The 18610-nt window shown below is 41.7% G+C and overlaps 1 protein-coding gene across 2 annotated transcripts in view; it reads left to right on the top strand.

The window, feature by feature from the left end:
• CMIP (c-Maf inducing protein) overlaps positions 1-18610 on the top strand; it is a 138192-nt gene that overhangs the window by 102217 nt on the left and 17365 nt on the right. For both annotated transcript variants that reach the window (XM_075039950.1, XM_075039951.1), the window contains exons 5-10: positions 509-550; positions 3217-3279; positions 4732-4812; positions 8151-8254; positions 8874-8978; positions 10225-10578. In XM_075039950.1, the coding sequence (XP_074896051.1) occupies positions 509-550; positions 3217-3279; positions 4732-4812; positions 8151-8254; positions 8874-8978; positions 10225-10578 (749 nt within the window). The remainder of the gene's footprint in view (positions 1-508; positions 551-3216; positions 3280-4731; positions 4813-8150; positions 8255-8873; positions 8979-10224; positions 10579-18610) is intronic.

Here is an 18610-nt window from a genome sequence, read left to right as displayed (position 1 = left end):
AAACTTTGGCACAGGTAGTAGCATAGGTGACTTCCAGTAAATTTATTGGCTATTACTGGTTCCATGTCTGAAGAAGGAATTTCAGGAAAACTGAAGGAGTTAGTTTACTACCAACAAATGGTATACAACACCACAACAGTACTTTTATTAATTTTCTTAGAAACATACAGCCTGTCTTAAGAAAACATTTTTAAGAAATGTATCGCTGGCTTTAATTGAGACCTACTCTGACATCCTGGTGTTTGTAAGCTCAGCTTTCATGGCTGGAGTGGCTTGAATCTGAATGTGCTGAGGGAGAAATGGAAGCTTGCACAACCCCTTGTAGCGGATAGTATACCACCTTCTTTAAGAGAATGATTTCAATTTGATGAATTTTATTCTGAAAATAAGCATTTGCAGTCTTGAGCCTTTCTGCTTGCATCTGGTGGTAGCTAAGAGGATTGTGTATGCTGATGTGCCAACTCAGAGTACTCTTTGCTCATTCATTTCTTCCATTCGACTCTTTCAGAACAACAACTTAACCACTCAAGACCATGAGAGCATTATTGTGGTGAGTATCCTTCTGTCAAAATCTCAGGACAAATCTGTATTGTTTGTCAGCTTACATGAAAGAGCACAGCATGTTGAGGGTTAATCGTCTCCCAAAATGGCCTCCTTACTAGGCTACACAGTGCAATGTTCATATCTATATATGCACTTTAAATAGCCAAAAAAACATCATTTCCAGATGTGCCCTATAAAACCCTTAGGCTTAGTAGTTTCCTGAGGGGCTAATGCTACCATGCACAGAATGTCTCCATTGCTGATGGTATGTGAGCAAGTGATTGTTTTTGTAAGCGTGGATATGTATATGTATCGCTGCAGTTTAAACCCCTTTTTACTTGATTTATAAAAATACCCTCTTGAACTTTTTACTTTTCTGTAGGTTGCGTTTATTTAGACATAGAAATAAGTGAATCAAATGGCAGCTCTCTTCCTTGTGCAACAAAATTATAAAATCTCAACAATTTATCAGAGAGGTGGAACTTGGTTCCCCAGCAGTGTAATTTAATTTCAGTCACTTGTAATTTCCAGGAGATTTTCCCAGCCAGTGATCTAATCTAGAACCTCAACACAACCTGATCGTATCACATCTCTGTGACTGTCTACAAAATGACAAGGTGGCATGTAGCTGCCAGTAGGTGTGAATTGTGTTTAACTGCTGCTTCAGATACCATTTTAGCTGGAATCAGTCACTGAGATAAGTTTCTGAAGTGGCATTTACTTTTCTTTGAAATCTGCTACAGCTTTCATTTTACTCTAGTGCCAAGGGTAATTCAGGCCCCCAGTCACAACTGGTTGTTTTGGAGGAAGGATTTTTTAATAAAAGATGTAAGGTGGCCCTGCTGTGAGCAGGAAAGTTGGACCAGGTGGCCTCCAAAGGTCCTTTCAGCCTACATTATTCATCAATTCTGGGTGATGGCTTCTTCAGTTCAAGTCCTGCCCCTCTGTATGTTGTGCACGAACCATTAAGGAGATGGCAGTTTCTGGGCATTGATTGCTCACTGCATTTACACAGCTAACCTGTGCTATTCTTAGGAAGTATTGCTAACACCGTGTGTTCATGTAGTATCTTAACAGTACACGGTGATTTGCCGTGCAGATGGAACCAGCTTTCCTTCTCTAGATGGTCCTGGAACAGATCAATATTACAACTGATGCCTTCCCGGCAATGCAAGACAGCAAGTTTCTGCTTTTAACCACAGCGCACATAAGGAAAATACAGGGTGCTTTCATGCTGTCGCTCTTCCACACTGACTGTACAGGTGGAGCCATGACTGGCTTGACAGTATCTGTTGTGGTTATTCCCTACATTCAGTAAGGACTGGGCTGAAACAATAAAGCTCATTTTTCTTAAGCTGAAAACCAATCAGTTACATCTCTGATGCAGTGATCCACTGACAGTTACCAGTCAGGTGTAAACACTTGGTGATTTTGCAATACATGGCTCCTGTGGTTTGGCAGGTCTTATAGCAAACACTCCAAAAGATGGGTTCAAGGAAGATCTTTAGCTCAGGTGTTGGATGGGTAGCAAGGATATTCTAGTCTCACTGAGTAGTGTCACATTCTCCATTAGTCTACTGTTGCTGGACCACCACCAGAGGAAGAGTGAATAGTTGCAGAAGGATGGCACATGATAATAAACAGAAACTTCACAAATGTTACGAGTAACAAAACCAGATCTTTGCAGATGTGCTTGGGTTTCATTGTTAAAATTCACATTAATCTTGACCTGTTTGTGTGTGAAAGCGGCTATTGTGAAACACAGTCATAGCAAGCAGACTTGCCGGGGCTGAAATCCTTGAGGAGACAAGAGGGAGAGCAAAAACCAAAGCAGGCTGCCTTAGTAAAACTCCAGATGCCATCCAGATAAAATATCTGGTGTTCAGTTGCTTAATACAAAATGTCCTAGCTGCTGTGTTTAGAATCTTACTTTTAAATGGGTACTGGGAATCCCTCTAGCTCAAGACAGGAAAAGCCCGGAGGCACCATCACATAGAGAGAATATATTATTCTAGTACCATTTTCTAATTTGCAAAGGAAGTAAAAACAACATAAGTTCATTACACCCTCAGTGGCAGGTATGACCTCTAATGTATTTACCGAGCATAAGCACATTGGTTTGCGTAGCAGCAAAGAAGGAATTGTTGATCTCAGCTTTCACAAAGTTGGATGCTTGATTTTGATGAATGGGGTCCTCCAAGGTAAGAACAGTGCTATGCTGCTTTTAGTGAGTTATTTCTCAAAAAAAAGAGCTCAAACTCTTTCATAAAGGGTGTGTGTGCGTGTGGTGTTTTTCAGTATTTTCTTTTAGGGAGATGTTATAACTGAAACAGTGAGCCAGATTCATCCTTGCTGTAGCACATCCTCAAACAATTGGTCTGCTCCTGTTTTCATTTAAACCATTATAAAAATTGTATTCCTTTGCTGTGTTTTATGTATTTACACTCATGTAGTTAAAAGGAAGATTTTCCAGAGGATTCATGGCAGAGGTGACCTTGAGCTTACACTTCAGCGTAAAATAAACACACAGTCCACTTCTAATTTCTCTATTGATGCTTTTGTCCTTCTTTTTTAAAAGTAAGCTTTTTTTTTCAAGAAAAAATATTTCCCCGCAAAATGCTTACTCCAGTTGCAGTCCTCTAATTAAATTTTTCTCTCTCTTTCTTTTTAAAGGCAATTGCACCTTTGCTGGAAAACAACCATCCTCCTCCTGACCTCTGTGAATTCTTCTGCAAGGTATCAGAACAGCTTTGCTTTCTGAAATCTCGTAGTTGTATATAAGTGTAATTCTTTGAGGGGGGTGGTTGTTCTTTTCTTTAACTCCTTACCTCATGCCCAAACTGATTTCAGCTTTTGGTCAACAGCCAATGATATTGGAATAGTTAACAGCACTGTTATGATAAATAGATCCATATCCTTAGTACATCAGACCGCACAGTCCTGGTACTCTGTGAGAGTTAAAATCTTCAGACTCCCACACCTCAGTCTGGGTACAAGAAATGTCCTGCTGCATGTTCTATTCAGCTAATGCAAATATCACTGGAGTCACTGTGTTCAGATGAGTTGGTAATGTGATGCACAACTCAGCCCTAAAGGTATTATGTCATTGGGTAGTGGCAATGGGAAGATCATAAGGACCCATCCTCTATTCTGGTAAATCCATGCTTGTGCTGCATTTGGCATCCTTTCCATAAACTTCTGAGTACTTTGGATTGCGGAGCTTCTGGATTTGAAGACTACTTTTCCTCTAGGCCTGTTTGTGTTTCAGTTTCAAGTCTGCTTAAATGTGCTTACTGATGACTGGGTATACATTTGTCAAACATTCTGGATGCTGCTTATAATTCCCATCCAGAGGTATTCAGCAGCAGCTTCTTCCTACAGAAACTAAGTCGAGTTTCAAAAACACCTCTGACTTGCATTTTTATAAGCCAGTCTTAGGGTCATATCTAGCCTCGGACTCAAGGCACTTTTATTGCTGGTTTTTTTGCCTTTGGTTTCCATCAGAGGTGGGTACCTAATCATCTTTAAATGTGTGGGATGGGCTGTGTATAGTTGCAGGAAGGGAAGCAGGTTATGGACTTCTCTTCAGAACTGAAATGGACAAGGCTAATGAGAAGTCTACTGTATCTTCAAAATTGACCCTGCCTTGAGCAGGGGGTTGGACCAGATGACCTCCAAAGGGCCTTCCCAACTTAAATTACTCTGACTGATACATGATGATTGCATGTTTTAGCCTGTGATGGGAGAGTGGCTTGTTGGTACCCTCCAAGATCCACCACAGGTTTTTAGCCTGGATCCCAAGGAAAGGAGGTTTATGCCATTACACTGCCTGTGTCTACATATCTTTTTGTCCCCAGTCCCTTTACTTTTGAAACTGCTGGCAAGTTTCAACCAAATTTGACAGAAGGGGTAGAAGTCCCAAAAATACTACATTCCAGGGAGTTTTGTGAAGAATAGGCAGTAGGGAAAGGAATTCATGTAGTTCATGAGCTCCCATGGTAATCTTCTATTAGATGCCAGCAAATCCATAGGAGAGAGCAGTGTTATGAGTATGCTAATCCCAGGGAAGATTAATTTAGCTCTTGGATTTTGTTAATCTTGGGGTAATCCATGCATGGGGTGTGAAGCCAGAGGATACCCATCATCATAATTTCTGCAGCGCACGAAATGACTTGTTGCTCATTACAGCACTGCCGAGAGCGCCCGCGGTCCATGGTTGTGATAGAAGTGTTCACACCAGTGGTACAGAGGATTCTCAAACACAACATGGTGAGTGCATGTGTTACCGGGAACTTGGTCAGTTTGGAGAACCTTACTGGATACCTTTCATAATTTGCAGCTGCTCTGTCGCCTGTAATGAACAAAGCTCTGTGATACCTAAATCTAACCTCCCAAACTGTGAATGCTGCATTTAACTGTGTGTTGCTTTATAAATGCAGAATTAATAAGCATTCAGTGGGACTTCCAAAAGCATCTAAGCAAAGCCATGATTTGAGGAACGCTTCTTTTGGTAGCAGTGCCAGCATATGGAGCTCCAGCTCTCTCCCACCTGGCTCTTGGCTCCTTATTTACTCCCTGCATGCCATCCGTGTAGTTATAATGGTTTAGAATCAATTAAATAACAAAGTCGGAATAGGGACTTTGTTGATTTTGAGCTGAGGCCCTCAACATTTTTTCTTTTAAGACAGCCCCAGCTCTCTGGATTTCCATTTTGCTTTAGACTCACATCCAATGAGTTCTTACCTAGGTTTCCTGAATTTCCTTACACTTTTCTGCTATTCTTCTTCCTTCTTGTTCCAGGAATCATGTACTCTGTCATTTTATGGTTGTTCCCTCCCAGGCTCTCTCTCTTTTCATTGCCGATGAATTCCTTGCTAGTGATTGAAATAAATGCTAGCAGACTGCCCTGCCAGATTTGCTCTCTCCACCCTGTATACCAGATTCCCCCCCCCGCCCCCTCCAACTCTGAAGATATTCTTACATGATCTGTACTCCTTTCCTAAGAGAGGTCTGGGTGTTTACCAGCCCTCCATCCTTTGTGGCATATTAAGTTTCCTGCCATGGAAATTTTACTTCACAATGCTGTGGCAAAGAGTAACAAATCAATAAAATAAAATATTTAAGGCAGTTGACTTGGCTGTGATCTCAAGGATGGGTCTCATACCTCTGTAACTACACAATCAACTTCTTTTCACTAACTGATATAATTTTAGAGACTATCCACTGTTGTGCTGTGTATAGCATCAACCCAGTATAAACCAGTTCATATTTCTTATTTTTACAACAGTATTATTATTTAACTCCTTGAGTTTACAGAACTAGGTAGAAAGCCCAAGATGGCAAAAAGGTCGTATTCCTGGCTCAGTGCCTGCACTCTGCAGACATGTAAACATTTTTGAATATTCTGTAGTGTTCAATGAAACATTCTGTGAATGTTATTCTTGGATTCCAGACTGATTTTTTTAAAGCATCCAGAGCTCTTGAGGGGTCTCAAATAAAATCTAAATGCATAGTGTAATGCTTGTATTTGGTTAGCTTCAGAGAATTGGGTATATTTACCATACTTAACATTTGCAGATTGAAAATCAACATGTCTGTACCGCAGTGTGTAGTCAGAGAATTTACGGTGTCATATATTAATTGGAGTGGATTTGAGCACTTTACAGCTCTCCAGGGACTTCTGTACTGAATAGTCTTTTAGAGAATGTGTGTGCATGCGCATGTAAATAAAGTTATCCTTTAGGGGGGACAGTGTTGTTGGCAGTAAATTTCATAACCTTAGGAGGCCCATGCAACTCAGTGTACTTAGAGCAGAAGACCTAGCTGTCTGTTCCCACCTTTGCTGCTAATTTGCTCTGTGGTCTTTGATTAGTTCACGACAAGTTTTGTTCCACAGTTTCCCACCTATAAAATGGGGAAAGAGTGCTTCATTTACCTATCATTTTCAAATCTCAAAAGAACAAGGATGGCTTTTTGTCTTGCTGATACTACTGGTTACGGGCAGGACTGGAGACTATTGTATGCTGAGTTGTTTGGGGAGTGCTCAGCAACCTGTCAGTACCTTTGAGTTTCAGCTGTTTGTAGGCTCAGCCCAAATGTTTGAATATAAGCACTATTGGGGGTTTGGGGTTTTTTTTTGGAGCAAACAATATTGATAGCATGTGTTGTTCTGTACCTGGTATGGTGACAGGGCATCATATGATATTTAGAGAGATATTTTATTTTAGAGCGGTCAACAATTACATCCTCTTTATGATCTCTTGGACTTTCGTTCTAACTTCAGTTATGACACCTACATGTGTTGAAAAATTTAATAAATTTCAACTGCAAAAGCTATCTCGCAAGGAGTGTTCATGAAATTAAATGGCACCAAATGATATATGAAGCACACATGGTCTTGTGCCCTTGAACCAAGTGTATTTGCACCTGCCAGGAGGAGTTGTTAGAAGTTTAATGATTTTAATTGTAATACCAACTGTGGAATCGCCCGCAGTCCCTTTGCTGGGTGAAGTTACCAGGTAGCCATTCAGTACTAGCAAAGAGTGACACTTACACTTGAAGGAGACATTGTTCTGCCTAGGCTTGTATTCACATTTTTGGTAATTTTCTCTAGCTGTAACACCTGTGAGATTTTAATATAGGTTGTGCTATAGAAGTGCCTGAAACCAAAATAAGTAACAGAAGGTTTCAGTGCTTTGGAAGTGTATCTTCCCTTTTATAGACCACCAGTTCATTACCACTTGTGGCATTTCTTTAAAATTTCAGTTGCCATTTATTTTTTCAGGATGACTCTTCTTCCACAGCCAGCTGCTTGAGGGATAACTGGGACGGCTTATTTGTCCTCAGTGGGCCTTGTTCACTGCTTGGAAATTTAGCTTTGTAGTTCTGTAACACCTGTGTAATAAGGTTACACCTGTGTAAATGTGAAGAAACGTGCTGTGGAATAACATGCACCAGACAGCAGATTTTACTCCTTTCACATCTAAAAATAGCAGGTGATGTGAGGAGATGCAAGATTTCAGTTAGCAGGTGCCGTTCCAACTGCAGGATTTGAAGTAAGTGACTGTTGAGCTTACCTGTCAAATTCACATTGTAGCTGGAGTAAAATCCCTGGAGAAAGAACTGATCTCTGCTTTTATAGTTGATCACTTATTGATCGCTTGTCAAAAAGATTTTCTATAAAAGCGGAATAGATATGATGTCAAACATGGAAGTAAAAAACTATTTTTGAGTTGCATTTCTAAAGACTGCCATTATGAGTGGAAGCAAAAATGCAAAACAACAAAAAATGCATTTCAAAATAAAGGTATAAAGTGAAGTGTACAAAAGAAATGTAAGTGCAGGTAGGGTTTTTTTTTTCTTTCATTAAGTATGTCTTTTGTTTCAAGGTGGGTCTTTCATGGGGGAAAGAAGAATTGGAAAGCATGTCATTATTAGTGGGAAGAAGGTTACTTCAGCATGCAGTGATACTGTGCTCTTGAAGTTCTCAGCATAATAGCAAAGTGAATTTGGTTGTGTTTGAGTTGATTTCTTTTGAAAACCCACAGTTTTGATGTACATTGCAGGCGTGTTTCACCAACTTCACTGAGTCTCTCCTTTTTGGACAGGATTTTGGGAAGTGTCCTCGATTGCGGCTGTTTACTCAGGAGTATATTCTGGCTTTGAATGAGCTGAATGCTGGAATGGAGGTGGTGAAGAAGTTTATTCAGAGGTAAGTTACATTTAATTTATGGTGTATTTTGAGTCTTGTGTATGTGCTTCGCTGTGTAACTTCTCCCAGCCCTGCTCATGTCTTAACTAGCTGTTAAGAGTAGCTGGTGTTTTTTAGTACTGGCAAACAGCAAGTAGTTTAGAACCATGAGGCAATGTTGCTAAAGTCTCTCTCTCTCTTCCTTTTTTTTTTTTTCCTGAAAAAAAAAAAACCAAAACCCACAAAGCACCTAATTCTTAGTTATGGCTGGGGTTTTCTGCATAGTTACACACTGGAAGCAAATGGACTTTGCTGTGTGTACATTCTTTTCATACATTTAGACTCGGAGCCTCTACAGAGAGATTCCCATTAGCTTTAGACCACATAATGCTCGGTCATGTGTGAGATTTGGGGGGGGACTGTAGAGATACCACATCAAATAAACTGAGGATGCAGCTTAGCCTTGTTCATAAATAGGGCCATTGGGTAGGGATTTACAGGGTTAAAATAACTCTCTGTTATGGCCCATCTGAAGATTCCCCAAGGCTGTCTATCCAGTTCTGGCACCTCGTTCTGTCTGACTGTTTTTGCCCACAGAAATCTTTCTCACAATGATGTCATCTTGCTTTTTGTTTTTCAGCATGCATGGTCCAACTGGACAATGCCCCCATCCCAGGGTCCTGCCGAATCTTGTAGCCGTCTGCTTAGCAGCCATTTATTCGTGTTACGAGGAATTTATCAACAGGTCAGTATGAATTCCCAGCTGACCGCATGTTACTCACTTCCAAATCCATGGCATCTGTAAACAAGATTGGTGTGAGAATGGGTGTAGGTATGTGAGACCGTGTCTTCATTCTCACTCTGCTCATTGCTAGCGTTACATGTGGGACTTCTGGTCAATCACATGCATGGTTTTGTACATATGTGATTATATTTGTTACACTCGAGGTACTTGAAAACCTGAAAGATGCTGAACCTTCATTCACTTGTACTCACTGTGGCATGTTTTGAGGCAGCGAGTGTGGCAATCTGTTATGGCACATGTTTGGCTCCCATGCTTGAAAATGCGGGCAGTGCTGGTGATGTAAGGAGCTCAGCAGTTCCCAGTACAGAAGTACTGCAAGCTGCAGTAACTTCCAGGATGAAGCTCAACAGCCAGCTGCATGCTGATCTTGGCTGCCGTTGAGATACTCCTCTAAGGCAGACTGCAGCTGTAACCTGCCTTTTTAGGCCAGCAGAAGACGAGAGTGCTCCACAAGAGTCTCTGGGAATTAAGCACTACCCGGAGCAGTGTCCATTTCGCTGCCTGTCTGGCACATGAATTGTGTGTTACACCTAAAGCAAAGGGACGGGTGAGATCTTGAAGAAAGGGTTGTGTGTAAATCCCTGTGTATCTACAGCTTTGAACCTGAGCTGGTTTCACAATGCTCTCTCCATTATTGTGGAAAATTTGATTCTTCACTTACTGCAAAATAGATGCCGCAGTTCTTGACACACGAGCCAGTTTCCAGTAGACACTGAGGGTTCCCCTCTGCTATGTTTCCTGTTTGTTTATGCCTATCTGACTTTCCTCATGGTAGAGCACGGACAGGGGCTGCTTAGTGTCCAACAAAAATTCCAGACACGAGGGCTGCAGACAAATGTCTGGGCATGTACTGTAGCCAGATACATACTTGGGCATGGATTCTGTTACAGCTTTGCACAACTTGGATGGGAAAGTTCACCTTTATACTAAACTGTCATGTCAATTAGAGTAATGAAAAGCTTGAATCTTTGTAGAATAGGGGCTGCAGAACAGCCCTATTGGAGACTTTTAATATTTTTAATTGATTTCAGTAATCCGATTACACAGAAGAAAGCAATCCGGTGGGCTGGGGTGAAATGCAGTGGGAAATTGCAAAAGATCTTGGCTTCTCAGTGTTGCACTCTCTCTCCTGCTTTCTGCTGTTATGTCTGTCTATTGAAATTGTTTGTTTATTTTTAAAATTCAGTCGAGACAATTCTCCAAGCCTGAAGGAAATTCGGAATGGCTGCCAGCAGCAGTGCGACCGAAAGCCTAATCTCCCCCTCCGCCTTCTTCACACAAGTCCTGACCTGGTCTCTCAAGAGGCCACCTTGACTGAATCCCGTCTCAAACCAGTTATTGTCACTTCAAATGAGATCCATGTGGAAGTGGAGCGCAACAACACAGCTAATCAGAAGATGACAGCCAACGTTGGCAATGACAGTGAGCCCAACCTGATTGATTGCTTGATGGTCAGTCCTACCTGCAGCACCATGAGCATTGAGCTGAGTGCCCAGGCAGACAGGATCCTTGGCTGTTATGTTGAAATACTCAAGATGCTGTGAGTAACTATTTTAAACAGGCTTTTTGAACAATGTCATCTTAACAATGGGGGGCTTTTCCCACAGGCCTGTCATCTTCAACATCTGCACATGGTTATAAATCTAACTTCAGTTCTAGAGAGTCCAACCTTTGAAAGAGACATCTGGCACTGCCAATATGTTCTAAAAATAGCATTAGGAAGATGAAAACGGAAAACTTACTTGTACAGTGAGCCTCAGGCATATTACAGAAGACAGGATGTTGCTGCCAGTGGTTTCTGTTTTGTTCTTGCCCACCAAAAAAAAAATAAATCCATTTGTCTCCTCTAATGCTCTTGGGATTGCCTGAAGCAGACAAAAAGAGGTCTGTGCTAGGCTCAGTGCCTGTGCAGTGATAGGCAGCACTGCTCCCCTGGCTTCAGCAGGAGCTGGATGAGGTCAATGTCTTTCACTTAGGCGTTCTCCCTTCACGAGTTTGTAGAAGTTTTATGACTTGTTCAGGTTTACTTGTATTAGAGTGGAGCCCCTATTTGTCGACCAGTTGCTTTGGTACAGCAGACTGGTATTAGTGAACAAATGCTCAAGTAGCCTTTACAAAATGATGGCTCTGTGGTTTCCTGGGAGGCAAATCCTCAGAATAGCTTCAAGAGGAATATAAAATAAAAAGTTCTTCAGGAAAAGCTTGTTTTTCTCCTGGATAAATAAATGAAAAGGAGTAACACAAAAGGTGGGCTGCAGAATGGAAGCTTGTAGTAGAAGTGCAGTAAAACAACCCCAAACAACTTTGTTGACTTTGACAGCCAGCTCTGCTACTGAGTTGCAGTATGTCTTTGGGCAAACAGTTATATTTCTACATTAATTATTTTTAAACAACGTAAGGCTTAATGAAGTAATGGTTGAGTTTTTAGAATACAAGACACTGTGGGTGAAAATTGGACTCCTCTGTAAACCATGAGCATGTGGCTACGCTGAAGTCAAAAGCAAATCTGGATGTACGCTCTTGAGGAATTAAATGAAGTCCAACTACCATGATTGAGGATTTTGTGAAAGTTTTGTCCCACATTTTCGTATTTTTTTTTTTCCAAAATACATAGTACTAATTTTCAGCATAATTCTTTCACTCACTGCAGAGCTGGCTTGCAAATACATACATAAGCACACACTCAGAACTGGAGGCAGGACAGGTGAATCCAAGATACTGTTCCCATTAGATTCTTGAGCAGGAAGTTGCTGCAGGCTGATTTTATTTTTATTTTTCCCCCCTGGCCTAGCCTATTCTGCCTTTAAAAATGTATGCATTAAAAAAGCACAGCATCTGACTTTGCTTCATCTGGTGGCTTCTAAGTCTTCACGCACCCAGGTACTACATTAAACACATTGTGTATTTATTGCCATCCCCTTGACTCTAGAAATTTTCCCTAAACACTATGAACTCTCTCAGTCCTGATGCTGGCTTGGATGCTGACTCACTAAGCATTGGCGGTTTTGGTTTCATCATGCAGTTGACACACGCTTACAAACAAATTCACAAATGGGCATGTTATTCCTCACAGTCTTTCCAAATTTTAAACATTTGATATGCTAGGTCATCAAGCTCTTCAATAGCAGCAGTGAAAATGAAAATCTGTTATTGTTATCGCACGGGTGTGGAATAGCTTTGTGCCCTTTTTCAGCTTGTGCAATGGTAATTCTGAAGGGTGAAACCTATAGGATGTGTATAGTGGAGGACCAGCAATACTACAAAATTGGTGCAACTCTCCTCAGACTGTTCTGCCAGAGTCCACACCCTGCTTGAGAAATCACAACTTATGAGAATATAGGATGTTTTCTAAGGCAGAGCCATGGCTGGTATGTATTGTAGCTCTACTGATTTGGGTTCCCTTCCGTTCCTGTTCATCCCTTGATTGTTTCCTGACCTCAAAGCATTAATGCGGAAATTAATTCTGCTCCTGATTCTGCCACTGGCTTACTAGGAGGTTTTAGATAAGTTGCTTACTTTTGTGCCTCAGTTTCCTTATCCATAAAATATAGGTAAAGGTTCTGAATATTGTTTTTTAAACTCTGAAACCCGTGATGGAAAAGCATTGTAGAAAGGCTAATAGTTATTAACAAAAATGCAAAATAATGCTGTTGTGATGCTGATTTCTTGCATGCTCAAACTATTCTTGAACAAAGGCTTTCTGATGCACTAAATACTATTACTATACTTTGAAAAACTGAGAATATGAAGAAAGAGAGTTGAAGAAACATGCCAGTAGGAAGAAAACATTAATTATAAAACAACTGTTGTCCAGGAGCTGAGCTCTCAGCAGGCAGTCACTAAAATAATGTTCTTATTAATAACAGTGGTAAGCCAAACATAAATAAGTTGCTTAGCATTGAATTTAATTGTTCTTTTAGGTGTCTGACTCAATATCATCATCAAAACAAGAGAGTCACCAACAATGATATCTTTTATACATAATTAACTTAGGGCAGCAGGGAGTAATTTATTTAGGCAGATTTTAATTATTGAAAGTCTAGCAAATAAGAATTCTTAACAATATCTTCAGCAGAGGACATTTTATTGTTCACCTAACTCTTACACAGTACTTACTTTTTTGGGGAAAAAAACACTTCTAATATTGATAAAAGTGTAACAGCAATTATTTATTAAGCACTGTAATACCTCAGTTTTTGCACAGAAGGCTAAATGTGCAGATCAGAACGTTCACGTGTGGTTGTTATCATAGCACCAAGAACGTCTTTGACCCTTTTTCTAACGTAGCTCAGTAACAGAATACAACTATTGCATACTAAAGGAAAACAGAAAATCCTGGTTTTAAAGATGTTGGCAGGTGACCCAAAGTCTGGGCAGATTTTAAAGGAGACACAGTCTCTAGTGGAACATGGTATTTTTGTCCTGCACTCAAAAGTGGATCAAACTTCTGTGTCAGTGTTCTCTAATGCGTTCTGGAGTCTGACAGTGTTATTGATGCCAGTCAATTCCTCCCAAATGCTACAAGTCTTAAACTGGTGTGTAGAAAATGCACTAAATTGATCGAAATCTTTCTGTTCATTGTATTAAATTAGAGGCTCTGAGAGCTGCTTAGTGTTGTCCAGCTCCTACTCGCATGTTAATGTTTCCATGCATTAGAGAATTTCTTGTACAGCCAAACTTGTGCTTGAACAGCACAACTGTGGTTAGAGAAATCTGCAGTAAAATGGGCCATGTGTCTTCTTCCTTGGACTGGATAACTTCAAAGTCTGTCACCTGAAGGACCCTGCTGATTCCCCTGGCAATACCCAGCATGTGGGGGAAATACTTAAACTGTGCCTGTAGTGAAATCTGGATCAACAAACAGCAAACTAGATCGGCTGCAAGAATAGACACCTCTTAGGGAGGCTGTGGCTGTGACGATGATGTATTATAAGCTGTCACCCTTTGTCTGTGTCATTTTTTTTTTGTTCCCATGGCTGCCTGTAGTGGCAAGGGTCCTTCCAGGTGTCCAAACATTTGTACCCCTCTCTGAGGCCTGTGTGGCCAGGGTAGAGTTGGCTTTTTTGGGCAAACTTGCATTGCTGTTTCCTGATGCTACCATGCCAACTGTGAGCAGTGGAGGCCTTTTCTGTTCTCAGCAGCCAGGGCAGGACGTTTTTAGGGCCTTTCAATGGTGCTACATTTTCTTCTTTTGAAAAAACAAACAAGCCCAGCTCAAAAGAAGGCTGAACACAAAAAGTCACCTCACTGTTTTGCAGATAGCAGGCTTGTGCCTTATATGACAAGGGATCTGATGGGACTTTTTCTCAGCCTGCTCTGGAGCCCTGAGCTAAACCTTCTGTTGTGCGTTTCAGAGGATTTGGACCTAGAGCCAGGGAAAGAAGGGATAAGGTACACATCTGTGGGTCTCAGTAATGTTGTTATTATCTGATAACAGAGGAGTTACCTAAAAGATTTTTGATCTTGTCAAGCTGCTCAGTCTGGAGAAACAAGCTGCTTCCAAGTAGTTGTTCCTTGTCTCTTTATTATCCTCTAAAACCAGAGGACTCGGGGCTCTCAGTCTCTCTGTGATAAGACCGACAGCTTTCCGAACGCAAGCGCCTACTGGAGCTTCCCTTGCCTTCTCTGCATTCCCCAATAGGTCAGTGGCATGCTCTGAATATCCCGAGTGGATTCTCTTATGTCATGTTTATCAGGGTTGCCCTGGGCTGCTAGTATGTTTTGGATTGTTTGTGCCGCACATGACATATGGGCAGGTTTTCATTTTGGTGAAAGGTGATCCCGGGGAAGGAAAATGTATTATGTTGGCAGGCCAATAGCGACAATGGCCCAAAGGCAAAGTCACCGCAGCCGGGGATTATTTAATTATTATGGTTGGCCAGTGTTCTGGCCAATCCCCTAAAAAAGGTTTCGGAGTAAGTAAAGCTGTGTGCAGTAGCAGGTGACTGCTCTGACAGCCTTCACTCGCTTGGCACCCTGACCTCCAGCCTAGCACACACTTCCCAGGAACCCATAGATCGGGCTGCAAGTTGACTGCTGTGCTACTCTCCTAAAATTGCAAATCCTGCAAAAATCAGAGCCAGTGAGTACTTCAGAGAGTCTTTCTCCCCCTCTGCTTTTATAAGGCCAATCCTGGGATTTAAGCTATGTGATGAGTGTGAGCGTTCAGCCTAGCACCCTTTGAAGAGCTCCAAAGGGAGTTTGTCACAGGCGTTCTCCCGAGTTCTCCCTCTGGCTCTGTGCTCCCTCCTCCTCCTGGCATGGCCTCTTTGTCTGGCTCGTTGTGGTGGTTGTTAACTGCAGCCAGAGCTAATCTATCTCCTTTCTTTCCCTGCTTCAAACACTTCTGTCTTGTGTTAGAGCTTTGAATGGACCAAAAAAAAGAAAAAAAGCAACTGTCTGAAATGAAAAAGGAGCGTGCTTGAGATGAGCACAGACAGAAGGAAAATGTTTTTGAAAAGGGAATAGGTGGGAGGAGGAGAAACACTGTAGGCTTTTAATAAGTAGTTTAGTTTTATTCTTGCGCTGTGTTTGTTTCGTGTTTCCTAGCTCAGATTGAATGGATTACAGGCTGTGTAGATTTTATGTTCAGGTCCCACTCATGTGACCAAACTCTATATATTTCATAGGAGACGATTTTCTTTCTTTCTTCTCCTCCTAGGAAAACAGGCTATGGTTTATTTTCACTGCCCTCTCACAGACCTGCTCTGCAAATGAATGCCATACGTAACTCCCAGCTTCAAGAAAAGTCAGAGAGTGATACTGTCCAATTCTGTCTGCAGTCTTTCACTCGGTCTTAGTCTATTATAAAGCAGCTTTTTTCTTCCTCTTGCAATTTCCTCTGAAGATCAGCCATGAAAAATTGATGACTTTTGGGTCTCTCCTGCTCAAAAAATCTGCTCGTAGCGTTGTTTGCATCTACCAATAAAAACGTGTCATTTTTAGAGTAGAATCAGCTACTGGTTTAGTAGGAATTTCCATAGGGTATGTATATTTAAACAAAATAAAAGAAAAAAGACTTCTCATTAGACTTGTCAGTTCTTTGAGGACCCAAGCGCTGGCACAGAGGTCTATGCATCAGCTCTCCAGGGCTCACGCATGTTCAGGCTGCACCCAGAGGTCACCTGGGAGAAGTGGGGCTGTGATGTGGAAGGTGAGTTGAGGCTTGGGCACAGCAGTGATCCCAAGAGGACAGCACTGCAGGACGGACTGCTTCTGGGGATGTAAATGGTGACAGGACGAGCATACAACGTCTTGAGTGCAGAGGTGGATGCTTGAGTGGAAGTATTGTGCCAGCTCAAAGTCAGACTACTTCTTGTGGTCTGGACTATGTTCCTCACACCTAACAAACGCAGTGAAACCCAGGCTGTGTGGATCAGAGACCTCTGGCACTTCTCATGGCTGCAGCTATAGATATGTTGTATCATCTGTCTCCTACAGAGACCTAGTAGGTAAACAAGAGATTTTCGGATGAATTTGAACACAGGTCAGAGCTCTGTGTCGCTGACCCATTCAACTTGTCTGTAGGTCAGAAACAACAAATAGTCTTGTAGAGAGCCTTAATTAATCAGAGCTTTGTTAAAAGAACCCAGAGAACTCATCTTAGTGGTGCTATGTCAGAGGTTTCCTTGACTTATTTCAGTTTATATGACAAGTCCCATCCTCAGGTGTTTCACAATATTCACTTTACACAAAGTGGAAAAACAACCCCTTGTGATGAAGTCCTGCTTCCTGTCTTGCTGTCCTGAGGCACTAAACAAAGTTGGTCATCTTCCTTATTTGTTTAGTCTCTAAGCATGTAAGGGTTTTTTTGTCTCTGCAAAGAACCCTGTGAATGGGTGATCACAAAGTGCTCTATCTGCAGTGGACTTGTCCTCACTTTAGGTTAGTGTGAAACCCCTTATCTCAGAGTTGCTCCTAATACAAACCAGAGAACAGAATTTTTGATGGAGGAGAAAATTAGGCTCAGTGGCTTCTAGCGCAGCTGGCATGGGCATGAGGTTTCCTTTTTGTAGGATTATTGTAGCTTCACAGGTGCTATGCTTCATGCCTCAAATGCTAAAGATAACAAGAGGAAAATAAACAAGTTGTATTTATTAGGGGACATCACCAAGACTCTCAAATGTTATTTGTTTGGTGTTTTGAGGAGAACCAGCACTGAAATTTTTGCCTGGCCAGTGCCACCTCAGTTGCTGAACTGCCTGCCTTTAAGCCCCAGCCTTGTATCTAAGTGCTTTTATGGTTGTTTAACAACTGCAGCTGGGCGAGAGACAGCTCCCTGAGCTCAAGACGATGTTTGGTGCTTGGCCTCTTGGTAGAGGGATTTCAGGAAATGACTGGACAGTACGTGCTAGGATTATCTGGTAATGCAGCCATGAAAAGGGCAGGACCACTTGCTGAAGTTGCCTACTGAAATTATAGGCATTTAGTTTTGTGCTAGGTTCCACCTGGCGTGGAAAAGCGTCTGTAGTGAACTTGGGACTTTTGCACAGCAGTATGGAAGAGCTACCAACCCATCCCGCAGTGCTTTTGTATGGCATTCATCTGTTTTTTAATATGTTAAGCTACTATCAGATCACAGTTGCTCTTGTGGATTGGTTACTTGCATGAGATGCTATATATTTTTGTAACCTGAACTCATACTACTCTTGGGCAAGCGGTAACTGCCTCCCTGATTGATTTTTACATCATGATTATCCCTTCAATTAAAATTTCTCTGCATGTTGCTTCTTAAGAGTACCCTGCTCATGCACGTAAGTTTTCTTTATGTCCATGAGCATGCCTTTGTGGACTGTCCAACATCATGGGTATTATTAGTTTATGGAGTTCTCTGGTTTATGTGGTTCAAAAAATGGATGAGACTTCTGGAAATGCATTCATCTTCAATTTGTCTGGGCTAGAACCTTCTCTTTGCAAAAAAATGCATTATTTTGGAACACTTCCTGTGCATATGTTGTCTATTTCTAATGCTATCAGTAGATACTGTCCATTTGGGAACATTACACTTCGTTCCTTCCTAAAGAAACACCACACTTTAGTGCCAAGTTTGCAGTAAGCTGCAGCCAATAATCTGGCTTTTAAAACTGAAATCCAAAGGGTAACAGCCATAAGAGGAGACAGTAGGCTCTTCTACATTGTCTTCTACAGACACCCCAAGGTGTTTCACCCCATATGAGATCTACTACATTTACTTCTGTGTGTACTCATTGGTATTAATTGGAGTGAGAGTGGCCTAGCAGGCAGTGCCAGGATCTGGGCTTTGGCTGGTGGGTTCTGTGCCCCATTTTGGTGCTGACTTGCCAAATTCTCTTACCTTCTGTGTTCTTCACTTCATCCTTCTTACAATGATTGTACCCTTTGTGTAGTGCATTGGTACGGCAGCTAATTAGTGCCAACTAACCACTAAATGTTTGAGATCATTTGAAGGAGAGAGGTGGTAGCGTGCAAAGTGCCGTTCCTACAGGAGAAGCCGTACCTGCTTCACCACATGTGCTCGAGCAGCTGGCGTTTTGGAGGTAGATTGCGATGACATGCTGCCAGATTAGTTTGCACTGACCAGTGCATGCTGTACA

This window comes from Buteo buteo, chromosome 11 (genome assembly GCF_964188355.1).
Source record: "Buteo buteo chromosome 11, bButBut1.hap1.1, whole genome shotgun sequence".
Classification (NCBI taxonomy): domain Eukaryota; kingdom Metazoa; phylum Chordata; class Aves; order Accipitriformes; family Accipitridae; genus Buteo; species Buteo buteo.
The sequence above is the reverse complement of the archived record's forward strand: the minus strand, read 5'-3'. Positions and strand labels throughout refer to the sequence as shown.